Source organism: Pygocentrus nattereri, chromosome 23, assembly GCF_015220715.1.
Source record: "Pygocentrus nattereri isolate fPygNat1 chromosome 23, fPygNat1.pri, whole genome shotgun sequence".
Classification (NCBI taxonomy): domain Eukaryota; kingdom Metazoa; phylum Chordata; class Actinopteri; order Characiformes; family Serrasalmidae; genus Pygocentrus; species Pygocentrus nattereri.
The window spans coordinates 9,339,524-9,366,091 of record NC_051233.1 but is presented as its reverse complement, the minus strand read 5'-3'; the positions used below and the strand labels follow the sequence as shown (position 1 = coordinate 9,366,091).

General features: G+C 42.4%; 2 protein-coding genes across 3 annotated transcripts in view; both read left to right on the top strand.

Moving 5' to 3' along the window:
* The first annotated feature begins 395 nt into the window (after nucleotides 1-395).
* Nucleotides 396-18,322, top strand: LOC108430459 (adapter molecule crk-like). The gene is made up of 3 exons (XM_017702958.2): nucleotides 396-1,329; nucleotides 9,910-10,472; nucleotides 12,257-18,322. Exons 1-3 carry the CDS (start codon nucleotides 1,110-1,112, stop codon nucleotides 12,389-12,391), a joined length of 918 nt encoding a protein of 305 aa, XP_017558447.1. The 5' UTR covers nucleotides 396-1,109; the 3' UTR covers nucleotides 12,392-18,322.
* A 5,814-nt stretch (nucleotides 18,323-24,136) lies between these two features.
* The window catches only part of ywhae2 (tyrosine 3-monooxygenase/tryptophan 5-monooxygenase activation protein, epsilon polypeptide 2), a 34,630-nt gene continuing 32,198 nt past the window's right edge, over nucleotides 24,137-26,568 (top strand). Inside the window, exon 1 of one of the 2 annotated variants that reach the window (XM_017702957.2) lies at nucleotides 24,137-24,383. In XM_017702957.2, the coding sequence (XP_017558446.1) occupies nucleotides 24,320-24,383 (64 nt within the window). In that variant the 5' untranslated portion in view covers nucleotides 24,137-24,319. The remainder of the gene's footprint in view (nucleotides 24,384-26,568) is intronic. The other variant, XM_017702956.2, reaches the window with a different exon arrangement.

Here is a 26,568-nt window from a genome sequence, read left to right as displayed (position 1 = left end):
CCTTCCTGAATAACAAATTTAGGACAGAATGGAAGATTTTGCGGAATGGGGTCAATTGTTCCCAGAGCTTTTATGTCTCTTTTTAAACGCGGCTCTAGTAGTGCAGCGTTTCTCTGTCAAAACATCAAGATTCGCATTGCATACTATAAAAATATCTTTAAAGGGGAATTCCACCTACTGTTCAACATTTCAGAACAATTCAATCCTTGAGATATATACAGTCCCTCAGAGTGGTTTGATGTGAAACAGTTCATTTCTAGACAAACTTACAGAATCTGATTTCTTTACAATGGTGGTGATGGGAACCAGGGGTCACCATGTCTGCAACACAAATACAGCCCATTTATTTACTACCCAAAACCACCGGTGAACCTCTGTGCGTCTTCTAAATGTTCATATGTGATGTTGATGACGGTGAAATAGCGGTAAAGTTTTTTTTAGGGACTATTTTGCCTTACAACAGCCTTCATGTATCCTTCCACCATGAATCGTCTAACAGAATAGACTTCTTATCAGCCCAAAACTTTCACATCACATAGCTACCACGAAAATGTCCCAGACATCAGTTAATTTGCCGTGCGATTTGGTCACGTGAATTCAGGTGGACAAACCAAAATACACCGTGGAGAGTAAGAGGTTAAGTATCGCGATGCGATATTCCAGCCGAATCGCCCACCCCTGCGTGAGCTCCGTGTGGTCGGGTGTGTCCCACCGCGTTAATTTTCAAACCCAAGTCTCCACCTCACATCCGGCCGATGAAGTCAATCATTCTCTCAACGTCCGCCATTTCAGTTTTTTGGAGTTAACAGTTGGATGTTCGGCGAAAGAGGCTGGATTTTAAACTAAGGAAGGCGGCTGTGTGGAGGAACCGTAAGTTTTGCTGACTTAGTGCCGCTTTCGGGGCGCCGTTTTCCGCGGAGTTTGGGCCGGCTGGGTCGAAGCTAACGCTAGCGGTCCGAGGCGGCTCCGCTGCTGCTGGGCTGTTCCTCGGAGCGTGCTGCGCTGCTGGGAGCCGAAGTTTTTTGCATGAGTTGAAGTGAGGCACACGGACTGACTGGGAGAGGCAGAGGCAGGCCTGAGGAAGAGCCCCGGTGTGGAAGAAGAGAGTCATGGCTGGCAATTTTGACGCCGAGGACCGCGGGAGCTGGTACTGGGGAAATATGAGCAGAAAGGACGCCGTTGCTCTGCTGCAGGGCCAGAGACACGGAGTGTTTTTGGTCAGAGACTCGACCACCATCAAAGGAGACTATGTGCTCTCCGTGTCTGAAAACTCTAAAGTCTCTCATTATATCATCAACAGCATTAGCAACAACCGGCAGTCTGGATCAGGTACACATGACTTTTCATTTCCACTGTGCTCGCTGCAGCTTAAACAACGCTGTCGGCTCATTTTGAACAAGGTTTCTTTCCACCAAGTTAGTTAACTTATTCATTCATATGAGTCGCTGGTGGCTGTTGGTTTAGCACAGCGCGATTTCTGTAGAAGAAGGTGAAGTTAGCGCCTTAATTCGCCAGCTTCGTGTCCGAATTTAGCCATTCCACCTTAAATAGTGCCGCATTTACATTCTGGTGCCTCAGACTCTAGAGGGTAACCGCTGCCCATTTAAGGTGGAACGGAAAAATCCGAACAAGAAGCTGTCGAATAGGAAGCCAACTTCAGCCTCGAAGTTAACTTAACTGTTCGTTAACCTAGCTCGCTGGCTAGCGAGCATAGCCTTCTTTCTGCCTTCGGGAGTCGGGCTTTCACTCTTAGTGGAATAAAACATTATATGCTTGTCTGTTAAACCTTACACCAAATGCACCGTTTTCTCTCTCTAGCCACCTGTCTGAACTACTTAAACGTTACGGGACTAGTTTAGCTGGCGTTAGCTAAGTTAGCTAGCCTAGCACGTTAGGTCAGCATTCGAAAGTTAGTGAGCTAACGTTAGCTAGCGTTAGCCAAGTTAGCCAGCTAGGTCAACTAACGCTGCTCTGAAACAATTCGTACAAAAGACCTTCAGATATCCTCTTGTACATAGATAAATAGCCTCTGAGAAAGTCTTATGAATTAGAATTGTTATATTGCCAACTAAACGTCTAAGCACGAAGCTGAAGTTGGTTTTCTCGATTTTCTCGCTCCACCTTAAATACTGTAGAAGTTGCATTCTGGCGCCCGAGGCTCTAGAATGTAACTGCTGCAGCATTTAAGGCGGAACGGCAAATTCGAATAACAGAAGGCAGTTTATGCCTCGTCGTATAAAGTACATAATTTGCCACATTACTTAGCAGTTTTGCTGTCATAACTCCACCTCGCTGGGGTCTCGAACCTGCTGGCTGGCCTGTGGTCTGTGTTCATGCGTTTGTATTTAAACTCGACAGCATAGCCCCTCTAACGTTACATGTTCTTTTGTGTATAACTGGTGAATAAAATCTAAGCTTTTAAAGCCCGGTTAGATATCGCGTCCACTCCCCTTCGACCCGACGTGGCTGCTTGAAGGGGTGTGGACAGCTTGTATTAGCCATTTTAATAGCACTCTCCTGTCCTGTCTCCAACTTTGCAGACCGAAGGCCTTTAAAACAGTCCCGCCTTTCTGATGAATGCTGTCTAAAGCAGCTAGAACTAGTTCTCAGGTTTGTTTTAACAATGTTTTACCATTATAAAGATAAATAGTTCGCTCTGATTCCATGTTGGGATCAGACGTGAAAGCTTTTCCTTAGTTCTGTCTCAAGCCCTGTTTGAGCTGGATTAGTTTCTCCTAGGCCAGTGCTGTAGTTTTGAGTGATTACTGAGCAGATCTGTGATTTTAAACCAACAAATCTGCCGTATGTGTAGGTTTTACAACGTCTGCTTTGCAGTAATGTGGAGGGAATTACCTTCTATAAGTTACTGAACTAGGAGCTGGCACAACAGTAGCGGTCCTGTTTGAATCGACATCTTGGTAATGCCCTAACGAAACTGGGTAATAGAAAATGGCAACTCCAGTTTTTCTTTTTGCGCAACCTGAAGACAAGGCTATCCGTTAAACTGGAGCCTGATTTGACCCCGTTCCTTAATCCTCAAGTTCATGATGAGACTCAACACTGTAGGTGGTGGCTGAATTACAAGGATGAGGAGAATGAACTTGAATGCAGCTCTCGCAAGGCATTGCGCTTTCTGTCTTGTCGGGCAGCATTTTCTAAATTGAACAAACCCATCTTACTTGCCAGTTTAGCCCCACAGTGTGGTATTATTTTTCAGAAATGTGGTGCTTGTTGCATAATGTTGACGTAAACATCTACGCAATTTGGGGACAATGCACGGATTCTTTATCCTGTATGAATTAGCCAGTCAATTCACACATTACATTAGCTGACCTCCTCTGTTAAACCTAAACCAGATCAAATAGGGCTTTGTGCAGTGATATAAGATTTGTATTGGCAGAAATCTGACAAAAGCATGCATTGGCATCGGACTGATTCTTACGTTTGACTGATAAAGATGGCATGATTCTGTTTTTTTCTTTTCCGATACTGTTATCAAAACCTTTCCTATTGGCTGATGGATGTTATTTTCTTTAAAAGCTACTAAGCTTTAAAACTAGCCGTTTTTAAGAAATAAACAGCTAAGAACACAATTTCACAGTGTGAGTGTGTTGTAGGCTTGAAATGTTACAGGATTGGATCAGATTCATAGTTTTTCCGTTTGGTATCTGATCCAGCATTTTCAGCTGATGTCACCCTGAAATGCTGCCTCCAATTGAGGCTGATACTCGACTAATGCATTGTATTTTGGAAAAGCAGAATGAGTAGGTGATGGAGGTCTACTGGGCTAAAATGTCTTATTCATTTTACTGCATTGGTAACACTCTACATGCAAGGGGTCCCCTAAACAGATGCCATTTTAGCATCGGTTTGCTTTCACCAAGCCTGTGCTGTGTGGCACGTTTGGCTTGGTAACTGAGCTCTTATTAGCTTAGTCAAAACGCTGCAGTCACAAACTCCACAGCACATTTGGAGATCTGTCACTCCAACACCAGTCACTCAACTTCTACACACTCAAACGGAGTATTAAACAGTATAGCATGAGTGAAAATTTAACTGTGGATTTTAAAACGTGTCATTTTGCAAAAATAGCAAGGTGGGATGTGTCGGTCGCTGCACTTGAGTACAGAGGCTGCCCCTTCAGATGAGCTAATTAGCTAATACTAGAGCTAACTGGCGCAGCCTGTCTGCAAGACAGTCCTTCCTTCTCAGTGCTTGATATGCTGCAGTGTTAATTTGTTGAGGTAACACTGACAGACAAATGTCTGAGTTTGCCTACATGCGCTTAATAATCCAATAACTAGAGAAAATCAGATTTTATCAATAATACAATCAGCGTGCTTGTGTGCACTTGAGTAATCAGATAAGGGAGTCAGATGGGGAAACTCCGGGTCTACATGTGTTAGGAAGTAATCGGATTTCTGCTTTGCAACCGGCCAATAAACTCTCAATAAAAGGCGTGATGTAAATGTAATGTAAAATTCAAACTTCATGGCACAGCACCACTTGAAAAATGAACATATATCTTCTAGAAGATGAAGAATATCCTTCATTGTGTCAAGCATGTCGTTGGTTTCAGTGTCACTCCAAAAGTGCTTTGCTGCCGTTTCGGGGCGATGCTGCTCACTTATTTCCAGTACAGCAGTCCGTTTTCATACATGCACAGACTGAGAAATCTGAAAGAAATCAGAGTAAGAGTTCACATGCACTCTGATTACTGAGCTGAAATCTAGCTCTCTTGATCAGAGTTCTAGATCTGAGTATGTTGTTTACATGACTGTTTGAATAATGGGATAACTGCAGAAGTCTGATTATGATTTATTATTGAGTGCATGTAAACATTATTATTATTATTATTATTATTATTATTATTAGTCCTAGCTAAGGCAGCGAGAGTATTTAGCTTTGTTGCTGCTGCTCTGCTATCAGTACTTTCTTAGTCAAGTCCTGAATATGTGCTCTTTGGCAACATGCAGATGTTAAAATACTTGCATTTAGTTATAAAAGTATAACGTATCATACTTACTGATTTTGTGTGTCACAGCCTCGTTAAAACAACAGCATTTTACAGAATTGTTGGCCTGTGTATTTTTTCCCTGGGTTTCCTTGTTAAGTCCAAAAATTGTGCTTTCAGTATTGAAATACTGGCATAAGCAACCTTTAACAGAGTACTTCAGTACCTGTGCACATTCCCAAATCCACATTGGCGAATCTCTAAGTATAGAATGAGGAATGATTGTCGGCTGTGGGGTGGAGGAGTGGAATTTCCCGGCGGAACTGCAAGGTGGTTGACACTCAGAGACTCATGCTAGAAATGAATGGGTTGGGTGACACACAGTCAGGATGACTGTTCTGTATGGTGTTCGTGGAATGCGTGTGATCTTGTGCCTCGTCCGCTGTTCGCTCTCTGCCTCTCTCTGCCTCTCTCGCACAGCTGGACCGTACAGGATGAATGAAATAGAAGGGCAGGGTTCTTATGTTTGCAAGTGGTCACAAGCTGCTGTCACATTTTCCTTTATTTCTGATTCACCTCCGTTACTTTTCAGTGTCGGTGGTGATTTGTTCCCTTAGAAATAATCTGCTATGTTAAACCCGCGTATATAGGTCAGTTAGGGCTGGGCAATATGACGATAGTTATCTTTATCGTGATAAAAAAGCATAGTGATGTCATTTTTTTGCATACTGTGGCTCTATTATTACAAAAAGAGCATCATTAATCCTTTTTTTATTGGAATTAGTGCAAAACAGGATATTGATTACTGATTCACGGTTTTTTGTAGTGGTTTTAAAATGGCACTACTTGATCTTTTCTCTTGTTTGTTATTGGATGTCAAAAAATACACCGTTTCATTTCACGTATAGTAAAAGGTTCTTGAAGTATTGTGAGACTGCTTTTGCCATATCGCCCACATTTAAGGTCAGTTGGCTTACCTGGATTGTAAAGTTTCGGTTTTTTCCCCAGGTTCAGGTTTGGTGATTTGCTGATTCAAGGTTCAGGAATGCAGGGATGTTTGTTATTTAATGCACTATTCATGATGTATCATGATGGGGCATGTTGTAGACAGAATAGCCCCCCCCCACCCCAATAGGCTTTTTTTCAGCTGAGGCCTTTTCCTGGTTTCTGCTCAAAGATGCTTTTAAACAGGCCTTAAAACATTTCAGTGTCCGTTCAGACCAGTGGTTTCCAACTCTGGTGTAGCCTATATCCCTACTTCAGTTCAGGAAGAGTTTCCTAATTAGCTGATTAGTTGGATCAGTTGCAAAATGTACGGGGAACCACTGGTTTAGAGGCTTCTCACTTTTGTGACGGCCCTGTGGGTGAAATGTGACTTTTGAAATATGTCTTTTGATTGGATTAGTAAGCCATGAATGGTTTTATTTTCACTGTTGATCAAGTAAAAACGTTAGATAAACGTGTGTAGCCTTTCAAGGACTAAAAAAGGTTCATTAGAAAAAGATAAACTAGAAGCTCAGAGCAAGACTGAAGACGGAACGTGGCCAAAAAGGCATTTAAATGGGTGTGTCTCTGTGAAGCTGCAGTCACACATTTGCAGTTTCCGCTGCCTTGCGAAATGGGTGTGGTCAGCAATGGACCACAAGATTGGTGATGGAAAAAAATATGGTGCAGGTACAAAGCGGGCTAATCCGCTAAACATAAAATGTAAAACTCAAACGGGAGCGCAATTAAAGCAGGTAATAACCTGCATGCAAGAACATAGTGCTGCACACGGAGCTGTAGGTACGTGGCTGGACTGGTTCGCATCTGTATTTAGCCAAGGAGCTTAACCTAGCAGTCACCAAGCTGGATAACTTGCCTGTCACAAACAGCAGAATAAAAGAAATCTAATACTTTCTACAAACGGACTGTGTATCAGGCTATTTCTATTATGTTTATTTAAAGCCACTTAGGAAAGCAACAAGCCTAGACAAGCCTAGTTTTGCTGGACTGCCAGGCTGCACACTGTCTCTGCTGCAGCTTTTTGTACATAGTGCCAGGGGTGTAGCAGCCGTTTTAAAAGTAAGGGGGCCTTAGTTGTCAGTACATAACTCCCCTGAAACCCCACACCCCACACTTCTAGGTTTAGTGTTACTGGTATAAAATAGTACATGCGCTTTTTACAGTCAAGCCAATATGAGGGTTTCAGGCAGTAATACATAAACACACCCCACAGGGAAGTTAACAAGCTCAGAAATATAAAGTCCAGAATTAGCCTTTCAAAGTTTTTAGCTAGACAGATCTTCAATAGATCGGCTTCAAGAATAAAAAACTATGGTTGTGCACCAATATAAAAAGCTGACCCATCACTGACCAGTGGTGGGGTAGTTATTCAAAGAAATAATCCACTCCCACTTTTTTTTCCCCCTGAAAATAATAAATAAAGTTATCACAATTTATTACTTTACATCTGCATTACTTCCTAAATTTAGTTGTCTACTATTGCCAACTATTTTGGTAATCGATTAATTGGTTTGAGTGATTGAGGGGATCCTTACTCCTCGTTGACACCAAACTGAATATCTTTGAGGACATACACTCACCAGCCACTTAGGTACACCTTGCTCGTAAAAGGTTGGAGCCCCTTTTGCCTTCAGAACTGCCTTAATTCTTCATGGCATACTTTCAACAAGGTGTTGGAAACATTCCTCAGAGCATTTATCTATATATCTATGATGCGAATCTCCCGTTCCACCACATCCCAAAGGTGCTCTGTCTGGTGACTGTGGAGGCCACTGGAATACAGTGAACTCATTGTCATGTTCAAGAAACCAGTTTGAGATGATATGAGCTTTGTGACATGGTGCATTATCCTGCTGGAAGTAGCCATCAGAAGATGGGTACACTGTGGTCATAAAGGGATGTACATGGTCAGCAACAATACTCAGGTAGGCTGCGGCATTTAAACGATGCTCAATTGGTACCAAGGGGCCCAAAGTGTGCCAAGAAAATATCCCCCATACCATCACAACACCAGCCTGAACCGTTGATACAACGCAGGATGGATCCATGCTTTCATGTTGTTTACACCAAATTCTGACTCTACCATCTGAATGTCGCAGCTGAAATCAAGACTTGTCAGACCAGGCAACATTTTTCCAGTCTTCTGTTGTCCAATTTCAGTGAGCCCGTGCGAATTGTAGTCTCAGTTTCCTGTTCATAGCTGTCAGGATTGACACCTGGTGTGGTCTTCTGCTGCTGCAGCCCATCTTCTTCAAGGTTCAACGTGTTGTGCATTCAGAGATGGTGTTCTGCATTCCTTGGTTGTAACAAGTGGTTATTTGACTTACTGTTGCCTTTCTATCATCTCGAACCAGTCTGCCCATTCTCCTCTGACCTCTGGCATTTTCGTCCACTCACTGGATATTTCCTCTTTTTCGGACCGTTCTCTGTAAACCCTAGAGATGGCTGTGTGTGAAAATCCCAGTAGATCAGCAGTTTCTGAAATACTCAGACCAGCCCGTCTGGCACCGACAAGCACGCCACGTTCAAAGTCCCTTAAATCACATTTCTTCCCCGTTCTGATGCTCGGTCTGCACTTCAGCAAGTTGTCTTGACCACCTCTACATGCCTAAATGCACTGAGTTGCCGCCATGTGATTGGCTAATTAGCTATTTGTGTTAACAAGCAGTTGAACAGGTGTACCGTTCAATAAAGTGGCCGGTGAGTATATATGAAGACATCATCTTGGGATCTGGAAAACACATTGACATTTTTCACCATTTTTTGACATTTTATAGACCAAACTAATCAGTTAATCGAGAAAATAATCCACGGATTAACCGATAATTAAAATGATCGTCAGTTGCTGCCCTATTTCAAAGGCATCTCTCACTCTCATAAGATAAATCCAGTGCAAGAAGGTGAAAGTAAAGCACAGTTAGCTGGCTGATGGTCAGGGGGGGAAAAGGCTACTTTAGTGACCGTTTAAACAGGGAATGCAGCACTAACTGTCATTGTCAAACAGCACTAACTGTCATTGATATTAAATATTCTAATGTTTACATATTTTAATATTAGAATAACAAATGGCTATCCGCAGTGATGAAACTCGCGTTTCTCTGCACAATGCACGGTTCTTTTATTTTTCATTCGTTTCCTGGATCTCTGTCTCAGCTAATGCTGGTTTAATACACTAAATCAGCTCAGAGCTGACAAGGAGACACTACAGCTTACTTAGCTCACACTAAACTTTCTGAAGACTCCTGCTAACCCACAGCATAATCTTTTTAAGCAAGGACCTGCAAGCACATGAAACACAACAGCCTCAACCTTAGCTTACCTAACGCTATTTAGCACGAGAAGACTGGGCCTGAGCCCTGAGCTTGGGTGCCGGCTCAGTTTCTTGCTGCTGTTCAGCGTGGAGAGGGTTGGGCTTCAGCCTCTAGGGGCTGGGGCGCTAGATTCTCATGCCACACAGCATTAGGTAAGCTAAAGCTGAGGTGTTTTAGCTTGACTAATGCTGACTCTCCTCTCTGGCTGCCCTGCTACACTGCTTGCAAGTAAACACTAGCTACATTATTTATTTTTTCCTTTTTTCTTTTGTTTTCTTTTCTTTCGTTGGACGAATGACGGTTAGCAGGCCAGCTGAGGGCTAGCTACGCTCCTCATTCATGAATATTTCAACAAAGTGAATCAGTGAGGGGGAAAATGCCTCTTCTAGGGGTCCTGCTTTTCCTTTTTGTTTTGGATCTTCGGCGCTGCTATACAAAGTCCCACCTCACAACAGCACTTGTTATTCTGGGATGCAAATTTACATTTCAGAGTTGAGCTTAATGCAAAGTTTGGCACACAGTTTATTAGCCCCAGATTTGCTGCTGAAACACTTGTGTGACTAAGTCTTCGAAGTTTTAAGAGTTTAAAATATGCGTCGTCATGCAAATTTCCGACTAATCACTGCTGACTCTGTCCAGGTTTGATGTCACCGCGCTTTCGTATTGGGGACCAGGAGTTTGACACTCTTCCAGGCCTGCTGGAGTTTTACAAGATCCACTACCTGGATACCACCACACTTATCGAGCCCATCAACAAGCATGCCAGCTTCATCAGCGTGGCGCCCGCTGGCACTCCCCAGAGGCAGGAAGAGGCAGAGTATGTGCGTGCTCTCTTCGACTTCCCCGGCAACGATGAGGAGGACCTGCCGTTCCGCAGGGGTGACGTGCTGCGGGTTCTAGAGAAGCCTGAGGAGCAGTGGTGGAACGCCCAGAACAGCGAGGGGCGTGCTGGATTGATCCCTGTACCCTATGTGGAGAGATACCGGCCTGCTTCCCCCACCTCCATTGGGAGCGCTCCTGTGGGACAGGCAGGCCAGGGGACCCCTGCGGATGGTATTGGAGCTCCAGTCCCCACAAAGCTGGACTATGCCCAGCCTGTGGTCAACACTCCTCTGCCCAACCTGCAGAATGGGCCAGTGTATGCCAGAGCCATCCAGAAGAGAGTGCCTAATGCCTATGATAAGACTGCCCTCGCCTTAGAGGTATGGATGGGTTGTCTTCTTAGCAGCATATGTCTGTAGTACAGCAGGGACTATACAGGTCCAAGGTTTGATGTATCTATGCTCCAGATATAAGCATAAGGAAGGAAGTTTTTAAGGCTGATATGGTTTAGTTTTTCTTAAAACAAAAAGATTGAAGTGAGTTGGTCAAACTTTATGTTCATTGTGTGAAATTTTAGAGGTATAATTCATAGTACAAGGAATAAATCTCTCATAACAATGTCATGTAAGAATATATAGCATATAAATCTTTAAAAATCGCAGTAGAATTATATCCTGGTCCAGGTTTTGTGAGAACACAGTATTGTAAACCTCTAGTTTTCCACCCCTAGTTTAGCAAGTAACCAAGCTGAAGAAATGTCCAGTCCAGAGACCAGATTCTGTTTAATTGCTTAGATACGTTTTTCTCTGTGTTCCAGACATGCACTGTGTGAGGACTGCCGACTTTGTTCTGCAGACTTAAAGATTAATTAAGATTAAATGACCCTTATTAGTCCCACAACGGGGAAATTTCACCTCCGCATTTAACGGATTTAACCCATCCGTGAAGTGAAACGGCACACACACACTTAAGGGGCAGTGAGCACACTTGCCCGGAGTGTTGGGCAGCCCACTCCACAGCGCCTGGGGAGCAGTTGGGGGTTAGGTGTCTTGCTCAAGGACACCTCAGTCATGTGCTGTCGGCTCTGGGAATCGAACCAGCGACCTTCCGGTCACGAGGCTGGTTCCCTAACCTCCAGCCCACGACTGCCCCGAGCTATTCAAAAAGATATGGTGGCTTCACCTGTCTTAGTGAAACCATGTGCTAATCATGAATATGACTACAAGTGGACAGTAAAGTAAATAAAATAAATGAACAATTATTGATGCACTGAAATGAAAATCCTTGGCCAAAACCTAAATTCAGGGCACACTCAACTGAAAGCCAAAGCTGACAATAAATTAAACTAGTTTAGACTAAATAAACTTCCTACAGTTACACAAAACCTTGCATCCTCAACAACAGGACTGTTGGTCATCCAAGGCATTTTAGCTTTACTTTGCACTTTGGCATTGCTGTTTATGATGTTTTTTTTAAGCATATTGAGCAGGACGTCTTGTTTTCAATGTGTGTCCAACCTGTGATGGAGAGGTTCCTGGTGTTGTATCATCTCTTGATATGAACAGAGATTGCTGCCTCATAGAAACTGGGAAATGACTCCATTCAGCCATCATCTTCACTGTTGATCTGCTATTGCTCAAACTGTTTGAATTTGCTGATGGGTGCAGGAGAGCGATAAAGAACAAACTGTGTTTTTAATCACAATTTCTCATTTTCATTAGCACATTTTTGTTAAGTTTAAGATTTTGAGACATTGGCTTGTTTCTTATTTGGTTAAAATGTTCAGATGTTTTTCTCTTTTAGCCAGAAGCTCATTTTTTTTGACTGTTCCTGGCTAAAAATATTTCGGTGGCTAAAATTTCATTGCCTTGCCATAAATAATGCAAGCCAGTCTTTACGTTGTTGCTTTTTTTTTTTTTTTTTTTTAATTTAAAATACAGCACAAGATGTATCCTTATCACAGTAGGAATCATGATCATAATAGTAGTTATTTTGCAGCTGTAATCCATATGTGCTGCTGTGTACTTCCATATTCTTCCATGAATATGTATATATTCATGCAAAGTGTATTTGACCATGCCTAATGCATATGGTCTCCATTAAGCAGCAACACCCCAAAGGATGGATGAACTTGCGCTTTCCTAACCAAGGTTTGTGTGTGCAGGTGGGCGACATGGTGACGGTGACGAAAATCAACGTGAACGGCCAGTGGGAGGGAGAGTGCAAGGGCAAGAAAGGCCATTTCCCCTTCACACACGTCCGCCTGCTTGACCAGCAGCAGCCTGAGGACGAAAGCTGAGGCACACGTGTACACACACAAACACACTGCAGTTTTTCACACTCTGTCATGATCGATCCAATCATTACATCCGTACAAAATTGCTGAAGGTAAAATTGATCTAACCTGGGTGTTTGACCACATCAGTATTCAGCTACCCTGACATCTTCCTTATGCAAACACAGATATAAGCATACAGTTTTCCCCACTTATGCACATTTTCATGTAACAATAGAGTTAACACACATCTGCCCTACATAGACAAGGACCCCATTGCTTCAATAGAGTCACTTGCCTAAAAACTAGCCACTAACGGCTTTCCCACTTTCGTAAGACTGCTGTCTGAAAACCAGAGCGGTAGGAACTCTTGAAGCTAAAGTGCAGGCAATACCCTCTGACTGCTGACGGAAAGACAAAAAGAAGAGACAGCACAACCTGGACGGTCTCTTGTCCCATAGACTGCGGCTAGGCTTGCACTGCCCTCCTCTGGACGTCTACAGCACCCTTACTTGGGTCCAGCCAACACTACCAGTCAAGCTCTGGTCCTCTTTTTGTACTGAAATGGAAAATATTATGATGGAAAAAAAAGACATATATTATGTACCATTACATGCGACATACCATGCCAGTTACTTATTTTAATATTTGATTTGTATTTTACCCTGTGCATCATTCCTGATGACCATACTGGTGACTAAATGCATTTCCAGACTATGTGTTCTGGAATAATTTTTGCAAATAGGAACTCCTATTGAAGCACAAGGAAAAAAGTCCTGAGTCAGTCTGCATTCCCAGATTTGATATGTTCTTTTTCCAGGAAAAATGTACGATGGACGACATTAGATGCTGACTAAAAGACAGGGAAAAACATCCACTTTCCTTTCTCTCGTCTTCCTTGTCATTTCCTGTCCCCTTCCCAAGTCCCCATCTTCAAACATGGTTGAGGTTTTTGTTCAATCTCTAAATCCAGAGATCCTCCACTGCGCTGATGCTTCCAAACATGCGGTTCTCACGTTCTCTCCACCATTTGTTCAGTTTCTCTCACCAGCATTATTGTATCGTACCCTAAAGAACAGTGTAATTTATTCTTCCTTATTCGTGTTCCTGTCTGTGGGATCAGGCGGTTCTGTGGCCTTAGAGGGAGGCAGGACGGACAGATACAGACAAGTGGGTCCTGCAGGGTGTCGCCAGGGTCCCATCTCTTGTCGTTGTCTCTCGGCTGCGGTCGAGGCCTCAGCGACAGCTGTGCTTGGCAGGTGAGCTTGCGTAATGCTTGTTGAAGGTGATCTGGAGCCACGTTGTCTCTCACAACATTCCAAACCCTCAGGCAATCAATCATGAGCTTCATCAGCTGAGCCAGTCAGGATTTTAGGAAGGCCAAGGCAACCTGCAGAATGCTCTCGAAATCCCATTCAACTGTGTGCTACTTGATCCGGTTTAAATTGCTGTGCTACCAGTCTTGACTGTGTTACAGCTAAATTCCCAAAATTGAAATTTTGAATTTAAACCCAAATTGAATATTTATTCTTTCTTGGTTTTCCTTTCTACGTGTAGTATTCAGAATCCTCGTCTATAAATTCTATCCTAAAATATTTAGCTTTTGTTCTCACATGAAAAAGTTTAAACATAAATAAATTATGGATAGTTAAGCTCACGTGTCTCAAACCAGCCAAAACGCCTGATTCAGTTCATCAGCTAATTAGCAAGACCTTCATGAACTGAATTCAGAGTGTTAGATGATGGTGAACACTAATCTCTGCAGCACTTTGGCCTGAAAGCTCCCAAGCTTGGCATGCCTGGCTTAGTTGAATTTATGCCGAATTGTTGCTTTTAAGAATGGTTTTGAAAAGTTGGTTATTTGTTCGGAAATGTTCACAGACAACTATAGAAACTGGGACAATTGGAAACGAAAACGCAATACGTTTAATTTGAAAGTAATAAAGCACTGTAAGTATAGGTGTTTACCCAAAACTGAGTGTGCTACAGCTCACAAAGCTGAATGGATGTTTTGCGTGCATTACATAAGGCTAAGAAGGACCGCATTTGTTTTGCATGGAACAGTCCGGCTTTGAGTTGGCACAGAGTAGTGAAACTTGGTAGGGAAATCCAAGAGCTGTGTGGCCTTAGTTACACATTCTGTTAGTTTAGTATGTTTAGAAGAAGCAGCGTCCACTGAACTTTGATCCTAATGTGACTCAGATCTGATGTTTTCAGGGCTGTGTGGACACGCAAATATGATCTTTTCAAATCCGGCCTGAGCCACTTCCATATGTGGTCTTAGTTTGGATATGTATCCAGTTTGAGGACATACAACCTTAATGTGACGCTCAGATTGGAAATGCCTTTTTCCCCACTGCGCGTGTGCCATCATTCAGCGTTACCATGGCAGCAGCACTAAACGGAAGTTAAAGCCTGTAAACGGTGGAAAAGCAACACCTCATCTTTTACACCTTTGTCTTGCTCTAATGAACAGCTGAGAGCTGATCAGAGTTAATTATTCACAGCAAAGCTCATCCTGACTAAGTTTGTGCTGATGATGCAAGTGATTCGTTCATGTTACGTTACTGAGTAGGATGTGCACACGCGGGTCATCTCAGGATGTCGTTCACATCAATGACGGATTTGAATCACTTGCCTAAACGAGTGTGAACCATCGTGTCGGAGAGATCGGATTTGAGCAGTGAGGCTTGTAATGTGAACGTAGCCTGAGATGTTTTTACAACTTTCTTGAAGTTCACTACATTTCTGATGTGATATCATGGGTAAACCCAGACGCAGCTGAGATTTTACGGTAGTCCTGTAACAATGACGTTTTAGCTGCCATCGAAATAATTGCAGTTAACATTGTGTCTTTTTTTCCTTCAGTGTATGCAACTATTAAAGTACAAGCCTAAAGTGACCCAACTGACCTATTTCGCTGTCTTGCTTCCCAGCTGTTAGAGGCTGCCAAATGATGACAAATGTCAAATAAACAAGCGTTACTCATTATTCACTGCTGCCCTCTAAAGGTGTTAAGAGAAGCTTTTTTTTTCTTTTCTTTTTTTAAATGATGTGCATCAATAAATGTGTTTTTTCTGCTTTTGCTTTTATACGTTTGCCTCAACCCAACAGATGATTCACAGTGTTCGTCGTGACATGAACATACAATTGTGAAAGCTCTGAAATCTGGAAAATGATTTCAGTCAGCTCGAATAATTGCGACCAGGCGAGTGTGTAATAATTGTGACAGGCCTGTTTTAAAGGTTGAATACAGACTAATTGGTTGTTGTCAAAGGTCAGAAAGATCAAAGATGGAAAAATTTGAACGGTCCCAAAGAGCTGACGTTCAGAGCTTAAAAGAAGCTATAGAAACTACATTTAATGGCACAAGTTCTCTACTAGCAGAATTGTAGTTATTTTATGAAATGAGCCAAATAATGCTTCCAATTATTCCTTCACTTCAATGGACTTGGTTATTCTTGTTATTTGCCACTTCTGGACCACCCATATGATTGTGTGTATTTTATTATTTCTGTATTGTGTGCTGTTGTATTTTCCAACACTACAGAGGAGTTCTCATGGCGCTTCATGTGTCAAAAGATGCGTGTTTTAAGGCAGGGGTGTAACTGTTTGAAAGAATGAAATGTATGTCATGAAATCGTATTGTAAAGCTACTGGATCAACTCCCTTAGACCTTTTTACCAAGATTTATATTCATGTTTTTATGTCACCTCCTAATGTGGGACCATAATGTTTCCATAGATATATTTTTCTTCCTTTTGATTTTGATACATTGGCACTGTAAGTATAGGTTAAGTATATGGTTTGAAAAAAAAAAGATAAATCCAGACAAAATTAATAATACTGATATGGTCATTATTTAAAATAATGGCTATATTACAGTTATGTATTCAGGACAGTTTCCAATTATGCTAGGAGAGAAAAAGCCTTAACACAGTCAGTTTTACAGGCATAAAAACAAACACAAAAGGAAAACGTTCCAGTTTATTAAATAAAACACTGTAAATTTTATAAATATTGATAATCTAGGTTATGTCTATGGTCCTAGTCATGTCACAGTGCACATTAGGATTACGCAACAGTTTCCATTACTCTTCGAATTGCCTGTTCTCGTACGTGTCTTGGTGTGAAAACCACTGTTTGTAATCCAAGCTGCTGTCATCCTTTTCTTTTTCCAGCCTTATCTCATTTGGCTCTGCTCAGTGCAATGAAAAAAGGGCAAAAACTGTACAAAGGAATGAATGACTTGTATTGGAGACCAGTGGAGAGAAAAGGCGAGAGATACATTTATCCCTCAGACAGAAACTGTATTCACTGACTGACTCGACCACTCTGTTAACGTCGTAGAAAAAGAGACTGACCAAGAGGCTTTGGCAAGCTTGTACGCAAGCTTTTGTTTGTTTAAGTGCTTGTGTTGCACAGGAATGAGTCTATGTGCTTCCAGCAGGTCTATGACTTACTTTGTCACTCATGATGTATTTATATGTGTCTCTGAATTGTATATTGATGCACATAATGCTCTCTTTGGGTTTATTAGATACATGAGATTGTTTCTTCACAACTCTGCATTCAAAATAGAGCTGTCACTATCGATTATATTTTTTTTATTATTATTAAGCTAAATGGGAACAACAAACAATAATGCACTATGCAGTGGCTTTCAGTGATTCCAAAATAGACAAAAATGAAGCCTTGAAAATACTTCAAACGAAAAAAATATGGGGAAAAATGTAAAGAAAGGTGTCCGTCCATTAGTCCGTCAGACTAGCAGAAGAATTTAAGTGTTTCTAGGGTATCTGCAGGCATTAGCAAATTCGATTTAATGCCAAATGTCAATTTAAGGCCAAAATCTAAGACTTGGAGAAATCATGAATGCTGCTTTTGGCCAATTATTTTTATAAACTTGTCAAAGTAAAGATTTCTGCACAAATCTTCACTTTGTATGTAACATCAATACTACCCTATGATGATGCTCAATTTACTAGGCCTAGTGTCTGGCTAGCGGTGGTGTACATTCTCTTCCCACATGGGGTTTAATGCTATTTAAGCCAACTCATGTCTTGAAAGACATTTAACGCATATGAAATAAACTTGTAACAGACATTTTAAAGTGTTTTTATTTTATCTGATTATTATTGGAGTAGCCTGTTAGTGTGTTTGTTTTTATTAGCACAGTTTGCACACAACTCCCAAAATATGTGCATTCGTGAGATCCTGCTTGTGTGGGTTTCCTCCCTTTTGGTGAAGCACGCAAAAGCAACTTGAGTGCTAATGGCTCCCCCTTGTGGAGAATGTTTAGACAGCTGTACACAGCTTTACAGTGACCTGCAGATACCCTGTTCATCATTCAAACTTTTAAACTAATCCTTAATCTGAGTAATTTAGATAATCAACGTAAAATTTAATCAGGTAATCGTGACCGTCTTACTTCAAATGCAGAGATGTTGAAGTGTCTGTGGTTGACTCCTCTTCGGTTTCTAAATATTTTTGTTTACACACCTGATCACACCCAAGCCACTACTTTGCCTTTACAGAACTGATAAGTAGGTGGTTTTGTTTCATTATGATCAAGGAGCTTTTGTCAGGAGGTCTGTTGTTCATTACTGAGGTTAATTGTGCCGATCTCTAAATTTTGCTCTCCATACTGAATCATGACATTTTATGCACCTTACCTCCTGATTGCCTCCTTTTTTCTGACTTACATGACTGACTGAGAATCCTCCTTTTTTTTTTTCTTTTTTTTTTTTTGTTTGTTTTATACCCCGAATATTATTCTCTTCCATTTTCCTCGTGTTGAAGGAACACTGAGGAAAGGGCAAAGCAAAGAGAAATCCTTTCTGAAATTCTGAAATGTGCCATTGTATTATAACTATATTATTTGAAGTTCAGATTTACATTTTGAGGCATGTAATGTGTTAATATACTTAGTAAATAAAAACCTATTAGTGAAAACTGAGTTCTTGGCGTTTTGTTTGTTGGGTCAGACTGCCTGTGTATGAGGACTAACATGGTCATTCAAATGTGCTTTTTTTTTTTTTTTTTTTCTTTTCTTTTCTATGAAGGTTTTCTTTCATGTATATCATTTGAATGATCTTGTAGTAAGGCAGACTGACTGTCCTAATATAGAAAAAGTTTATTTAACAAAACCTGTATTTTACAGACCTGTTTCTTTATTGAATTCAGACTGGAAGGTACTCGCTAGGGTGCTTTTGTCCTGCTTAGAAAACCTTTTCTCATATATAATTAAAAGGGAACAGACTGGTTTCACAAAAGGTCATAATTCATGTTTATTTATTTTTAGGATCCCCATTACCTGCTGTAGGATAGATTAAAAACAAAGAAACAGAGAAAATGAAAAATGGAAAATAACAGTAGAAAAACTGTTAAACGCAAAAAAATCACACAAAGAAATGGTCATTTGGTAGATCTCACAAAGACCTCAGCTGACCGTTCTGGCAAGTGTCCTTATCCCTGCCCAACATGAATCTCCACCATAGTGTTGTTCCAACTGTCAAGGACCTATTTATTTATATGAGTTTTAAATTTGTTAAATAATACCTTTTTTTTCTCATCAGTTTATTTTACCCTCAGTTTACAGTGAGACCAGTAAGGAATTCCACTCCTTTACAGCTCTATGAATTACTGCTTGACACATGTAGCCTTAGGTCATTTGAAATTTCATAATGTTAGATGTCTTCTCAACGCAAATCAGGTTTTCAGTGTGGAATTAAAGGCCTTGTGCTTACTGTAGATGCAGGGAAAGCATTTGACCGTGTAGAATGGTCACTTTTTTTTCTTGTTTTGGAAACATGTAACCTTGGTGCCGATTTTATTAAGTAGGTGAAAGTGTTATATGAAGATCCCAAAGTAGCAGTCCTTACAAATGGCATTAGGTCAGCGTCTTTCTTTATTATAAACAGATGCCCTTACTTTTCTCCTTGGTCACTGGACCATTAGCTGAGGCGATCAGAGAAATCTGTTGAAGGACTGTGTTCTGGTGCTAAATATCATGAAATAACCTTTTACACAGATGTTTTAATATTTATTTTAAACCTGGAGACCTCAATACCAACCTTTCCTTCTCAAGCTATAAAATTCATATTATGACGTGGGTAGTTATGCCTGTAAGCCGATTTAAGACCAATACCCACCATTACTCCCACATTTATTAGAAGTGGTCTCCAGGAGGATTTCTCTATTTCCCATGAAAGCTAAAGAACGCTGCACTGACCTCTGATTTCTGCCAGAGTGTGTCTGTTTGGACACTTCTAACTAGACACCGCCGGTCACAATCATTAAGCACCCATGGGCTTAACGCTGTGCTGTCCACTGTTGGTAGTAATGACTTCTATGATGAATTCCTGATACACACGTGACACTGTGGATTGAGGACTGTTCAATGCCTGCATAACTATTGGAAATGGATCGTCCCATCCGTCTGGCACATCACCATCTCATCTGACCTCTGATAAGTCCTGTCACTTTGCCATAAGCACGCCGGCCAGTGTTCAACCTTCCTCACAAGATAACACCTCACAACTTACACAGGTTTGGACGTTCTCAAGCCATCCCCTGAGGAAACACCACTTCATCATCAATTTACAAACTGCTGTCCCATGATTTTTGGCACTTCAGTGTATACAGCCAATCCCCCCCGCCTCCCATAGCTGGAAAGGCTGAGGCAAGACCTGGACCAAACGAACGCAACAAAACATTTTTTTTTTTTAGAACAAATTTGGAGTTACATTATCAAGAATGCTTCGTTGACCAATAGTTTTGATAAATCCCCTCTGGAAACATTAAAGTGAGCCTTTTTGTTGAAAGTTAAGACAACTGTGTATACATATGAGCTTGAGAACTTACAGGAGAACTAAGTGTAGCTATAAGTGATGATGACTGGGAGAATATCTGGAAATATGCCATATCTATATGTAACCGTACAAGCGATTCCGTTCCAAATCATACATCGGATTCATATCTACCCCAGCTTTTAACAGCTCAGCCTCACCACTTTGTCTTAAGTGTTCAAGTCAGGTTCTCTTACCCATTGTTTTTGGTCATGTTATAAGGTACAGGAATATTGGGCTAAGAAAGCGCAAGAAATCAGGAGTATCTTTAACACTGAAGCTGATTTATATCAGTTATTTCTGATTCTGGGTTTTCCCAGCAGGAACGTAACTTCACCGAATGAAAGAAGGTTGTACGACAACAACCTTTGCAGCAAGGAAGAACATTTTACTACAGTGGATTACTAAGAAGATTCAAACTGTGCGTGCGTGGCATAAGATTAGCGGAATAAGCCATGAGAGACCGTGGGTTACTGAAATTTTATCATAGGGGAGGGTGTTCTTTGGCATGACGTGAAGAATTTAAATATTCCTGCACCCCAATATCGCTAAAAATGGTCATTTGGGATTCATCCACACTCATACTTGATAGGCAGTGCACTATCTGACAGCAGAAGTTCTAAACTTAATGTTACACAGCACACTAGCTAGGGAGTTCGGAGCTGTTTTGGACTCTGGGTTTGATGCTACTTCTGACAGAAACACAGGCATTTAAAGCGTGTAAAACATTCAGGTGACATTATTTAGACCTTTATATACAACATTTAGTTCTGGCCACACAAGCTGATTGGTTGAGAAACATTCTAATTGTGCTGTAATTTCACCATGAAATCAGTTTTTCACAAACACTATCACTCCGCTAAGACGCCGTTGCTTTGACAGCTGTAGGAGACGCAAAAGCCATTTGAGCGTTTCTTTATAGCGCACTTAACTGACCACTGAGTTCATTGTAATGTATTGAATTGTATTGCTCCGTGTTTAAGTGATACTTTTTTAATCCCACGTCCGCATTTAACCCATCCGTGAAGTGAAACACCACATACACACTAGTGAATACACACACACTAGGGGGCGGCGAGCAGCCCTATCCACGGCGCCCGGGGAGCAATTGGGGGTTAGGTGTCTTGCTCAAGGACACCTCAGTCATGGACTGTCGGTGCTGGGGTTCAAACCGGCAACCTTCCGGTCACAGGCCAATTCCCTAACCTCCAGCCCACGACTGCCCCCTGTTCCTTTTCTCTCGGTATCTACAGTGACTGTTTCTAGCAGTGTCTGAGCTCAGGACTGTCTTTTTCTCTAACCTACTGGTAACTAGCAAAGATACTTTCTCTAGATAGACAAAGCACTTCTTGTAAGTCGCTGTGGATAAGAGCGTCTGCTAAATGCTGTAAATGTTTTTACATCTCACTTTGCTCACACACAGAAAACGGATACTTTTAAGATCACATCTGACAGACAGCTGATTTGGTCAGACTCTGAAGATGAGACTACACTAAATTTCCAAACTGTCTTCACCATTGAGCAGCTTTTCAGTTGGTAGCTGTGACAGAAGAATACCTAAACAACCTGGAATTAGCCGTAAATGAACCCAATACCATCAGCACACTCAGTGCTCCGTGAATTTTACAACGGTTTCAACGCAGCTCAGCCAATCAGATTTCAGGAAATACCCGTTTTCAAATAAAATGCTTAATTCCACTGGAGTATTTAACATGTGCACTCCATTCTAATACAGACCACTTCTACAAGGTTTGGGAGCCTTATATTAACTCTATTGGGCCTAATTTAGCCTCTATTTTAAATAGTGAGGTTTCAGTGATCATTAGCATCGGTAACAAGACCCTTTTGTTTGTTTAACCTAATCTTGGACTAAATTGCAGTGCTGATGGGGACTTACCATTGGATGTCCTTTGGGCTTAATCTGGGTCTGGGAAGCTGCCCTTTAATGTCCAAAAGCACCCAGACACACCTTTTTGGTGAATGCCTTCACTTTAAAGTGTTAAAGGTGCCAATTGCTGACATAGGTGTTCAATTGCACTCACACAACTTGTATCTCCATAGAAAAGCATTGTCAGTACAATGGGAGGAGTTCACTGTGCCCAGTACCAAGCATCAGCTGGCGCAAGGATGGTCCTTCAAGGGTTCTTTAGTACAGGGAATTGTTCTATTTAGAATCATTTTATGCTTAAATGGTTCTTTGCATGGTGAAATGGTTCTTCAAACTCATGGAGAATGTGTTGTGTATGGTTATATATAAAACCATTTCCAAAAAGGTTCTACATAGAACCATATACAACACATTGTCCATCAATCTGAAAAACTATTTAAGCATAGAACTGCTCTATATAGAGCTCTTGGTTCTACACAGACCCGTTGCCTTGAAGAACCATCTTTTTAGCCTAGTCATGGACTAAATTGCAGCCAGCCCCTTAATGCCCAAAAGTCTTTCCTGGACTTCTTTCTTGGTAAACTTCATTACTTTAAAGTGTTAAAGGTGCCCATTGGGACATAGGGGTTATACTGCACTCACACAACTTATATCTCCATAGAAAAGCATTGCCAAGTATCAGCTAACACAAATATGGTTCTTCAAGGGTTCTTTAGTACAGGTGATGGTTCTATTTAGAATCATCATCATCATCGTTGACCGCTAGTCCAGATAGGGTCGTGGTAGCAGTTGGGAGAGCAGAGAATCCCAGATGACCCTGTCCCCCGCAACTTATTCCAGCTCATACCCGGGACCCCAAGCCGCTCCCAGGCCAACTTTGAGATATAATCCCTCCAGCGGATCCTAGGATGACGCCCACCGGGAGGCGTCCAGGGGGCATCCGGATCAGATGCCCGAACCACCTCAGTTGGCTCCTCTCAATGCGGAGGAGTAGCGGCTCTAGCTCCTCCCGGATGACTGAGCTCCTCACTCTATCACATAGTGTGTAGCCCGCCACCCTGTGAAGAAAGCTCATTTCCGCTGCTTGTATTCATGATCTCGTTCTTTCGGGCATTACCCACAGCTCATGACCATAGGTGAGGGTTGGGATGTAGATCAACCGGTAAACAGAGAACTTTGCCTTTTGGCTCAAATCCCTCTCCACCACTACAGTCCGGTACAGTGACTGCATTACTGCTGCCACCTGTCCCAGCCTGCGGCCGATCTCACGATCCCTCTTCCCGTCACTCGTGAACAAGACCCCAAGATACTTAAACTCCTCCACCTGGGGCAGGTCCTTTCCCCTTACCTGGAGTGGGCATGCCATCCTTTTCCTTTTCCAGTGCCGTATTGGCAGTGGGAGATTGCGGGGAGGCCCTTGATGGCCTAGGCCCCTGCAGCAGAAACTATTTAGAATCATTTCATGCATAAATGCTTCTTTGCACAGTAAAATGGTCCTTCAGATTGATGGAGGGTGTGTTGTATATGGTTCTATATAGAACCATATACAAAACCAGCCTGAAGAACCATTTAGGCATGAAATTGCTGTATATACAAGTCATGGGATTAGACAGATCCATTCCCTTGAAGAAACATAGTTTTTTAAGAGTGCAGAGGGCTAGGCCTCAAAAGTTCTCTGGCTGTGGGTTGTGAAGCAGTGGAAACGGGTTCTCTGGAGTGACGGAGCTCCATCCTGCACCTTTGGAATGAGCCGGAGTGATCCACAGCTAATCCTCCAACATCAGTACCTGACCTCACTAATGCTCTTATGGCTGAACGCAGTCAAATCTTCGCAGCAATGTTCCAACACACAGTATAAAGCCTTCCCAGAAGAATTACTGCAGCAAAGGGCGGGTGACATTAGGTTAAGGTCATAAGGTTACGCCTATTAATAACCTTGAGTAGATGTCTTAAATTTTGGACACTGAAATGTACAACTAGTGGTGAACCTCAGGTACTGACCAGTCCGTGGGAGTGTGTGCGCTTCTCTAAGCCTGGGTGCTGGTGTGTATGTGTGTAAGCCTTCCCGGATAGAGTTAAGTCGCCATCTTTAGACCAGACCTACCGGTAGAGTGAGAGCTCCAAGCCGCCGCCGCTGCTCCACAAACCGCCGCCAGAGCCTCACACACCCGCCCAGCCTCGCTCCAGTACCGCCTGTCCCCAACGCCCAGCGCCATGGCAGACCGAGAGCACTTTGTATATCAGGCGAAGCTCGCCGAGCAAGCGGAGAGATACGACGGTAAGAAGTTTGTTTTCTTTCTCTGCTGCTCGGTGAACATTGCGGCATCTGCTCCACACGCTCGCCAGCTAACCTAGCCAGCTAGCTGCCTCAGCCCCAGGCCTGTCCCCTTCTCTCCTTTCGGACACTGGGTTTTGATTCAGTAAGCAGCTTGTGTGGATGATGTTCCGCCTTCCTTAAATCGGCGCTGCTGTTTTTCTCATGTTCTCGCTCTGTTCGCGGTCGTGCTGGACGGAATGGGAGGGTGAGCAACGTTACCGTTGCTGGACAGGCCCCACGATGAGCTACGGAGTTAGCGTCTTAGTCGAATTTCCCGTTCCACCTTAAATGTTGCGGCAGTTACCGTAACGCTCTGCCCTTTGTGCGGGCGCCAGAACGGAACCGCTGCTCCATTTTAAGGTGGAACGGAACATTTCGAATTGTGAGCTGAAACTCTGCTAGTACTATGGAATTAACAGCTAGCATCGCAGAGCTGACACACAGACGGCAGTATCGTCCGTTTAAACCGCAACGCCCTCCCGGTGTGAGGTCGCAGTCGCGTTGTAAGAATAAAATGGGCCGTTTCGGACGGCCGTGGCGAGCGGTTGAGGTTAGATTAGCGTTAGCTTCCAGGCGATAGCAGCCCAGACGTGTCTGAGTCACGTTATTAGCCAGGAGCTAGTTTAGCTAAGTGTCCGGCTTTGTCGTCTGCTAGAAACTTGGAGAAACAACCTAAGCTGAAGTTAGTTGGTGTTACCAACAGGCAGCAGCGCCGTGAAATAAAAGAAGTCTGTGATTTTTTTTTTTTTTTTTTAAACCTTAAGATTTGCAGCAGCTGCGTAGCGCCTGTGGATTGGGTTTCAGGTGGGATCCAGTAACACATGTTAGAGAGGTAGCTTAGCCTGCCAGGCAGAATGATGCTGCCTGCATAGCAAGTAGAGCTGGACGATGTGGCTCTAATATCACGATACTTCAGGGGGTATTTTGATGCACGATGTGTCACGATGTTTAAGTTGCAGCAGACAAAGTGGTGCCACATTTTAAAAATAGTATAAAAAAACAAATCTATTCACCTGAATTCAGCATTTCATGCACTAAATCTAACATTGCAAGATACTGTGATGACAAATTACGTGATAAGGTCAGATTGTCCAGCTATAGTAGCCAGCTGGACTGATTAAACATCAGTGTTTGAGTCGTGTTGTATCTTTAATGGTAATGTTTAGTGTAAACAGTCATTATCATGCACTTTATCTCATTTTTTTGTGATCAGAATGGTGAGATCAAGTTGTCCAGTTGTCTGTAATGTGTGTTAGGTGCACTGCAGTGTTGTTACATGTACATGAATTTTATTTATTTTGTTTACCCTGTCCTTCATGACCAACCGAGCAAGCTGGCCAGCCAGCTTCTAGTAGACTAGTTGGAAAGCTGGCTTGTCCTAAGCTAGATAAATAAACAAGCAAGATTAGCCAGCTGTCCTACAGAACCACCAGTGAACCTACACTTGCAATGTTGGTGGTAAAAATAGTTTCCTTTGGGGACTGTTCTGCCGTACAACGCCTGCATGTACTCCTCTACCATGAATGGATTGAAATAACTGGATTAAAGCCAAAACTTCACCATGAAACAAAGTGTCAGACATCTGGCAGCACATATCTGAGCATGTCATGTCGTAATTTTCTCTGAGGGAGCTTTGAGGTGGACGTCTGGTTCCTGTTACCACCACTGTGAACAGTTCTTACTCGGCAAGTTTCTCTAGAACAGAGCATTTCACGCCAGACCGCTCTGAATGGCCTTGTTTACATGTCAGTGATGTAATCATGCAGACGTTTTGAAACATTGGTGGAATTTAAAGTTGAGTTGAAACGGTTTGCGTGGTGAATTCTCCTGGGACTTGTATAGATGCTTCTTTAGTGCAGTGATTTCCTTAGTAGCCACTGTTGGAACAGAAGCCACACCCTCAAGTGACATGTATTCATTTATGCTTTAGCACTGACACAGCAGTTCTGTGCGACTGTAGAGAGGAACCTTCAGCCTTTTGAGCTGAGCAGAGCAGAGAAGCCCACACACTAGAGATGACATTAAACCACTGAGTCTTGAGTTTTAGCAAATGCCTGTTTTTCTTTGAAAACCGTGAAGCTTTAAAATGAGCATGTCATTAAAGATGAGCATCTAAAAGTGGGCCATCATGCTCAAAATACTCACA

Coding starts and splice junctions, on each gene's coding strand:
- LOC108430459 (XM_017702958.2), top strand. CDS start 1,110: ATGGCTGGCAATTTTGACGCCGAGGACCGCGGGAGCTGGTACTGGGGA. Junction 1,330..9,909: donor CAACCGGCAGTCTGGATCAG/GTACACATGACT, acceptor GACTCTGTCCAG/GTTTGATGTCACCGCGCTTT. Junction 10,473..12,256: donor AGACTGCCCTCGCCTTAGAG/GTATGGATGGGT, acceptor TTGTGTGTGCAG/GTGGGCGACATGGTGACGGT.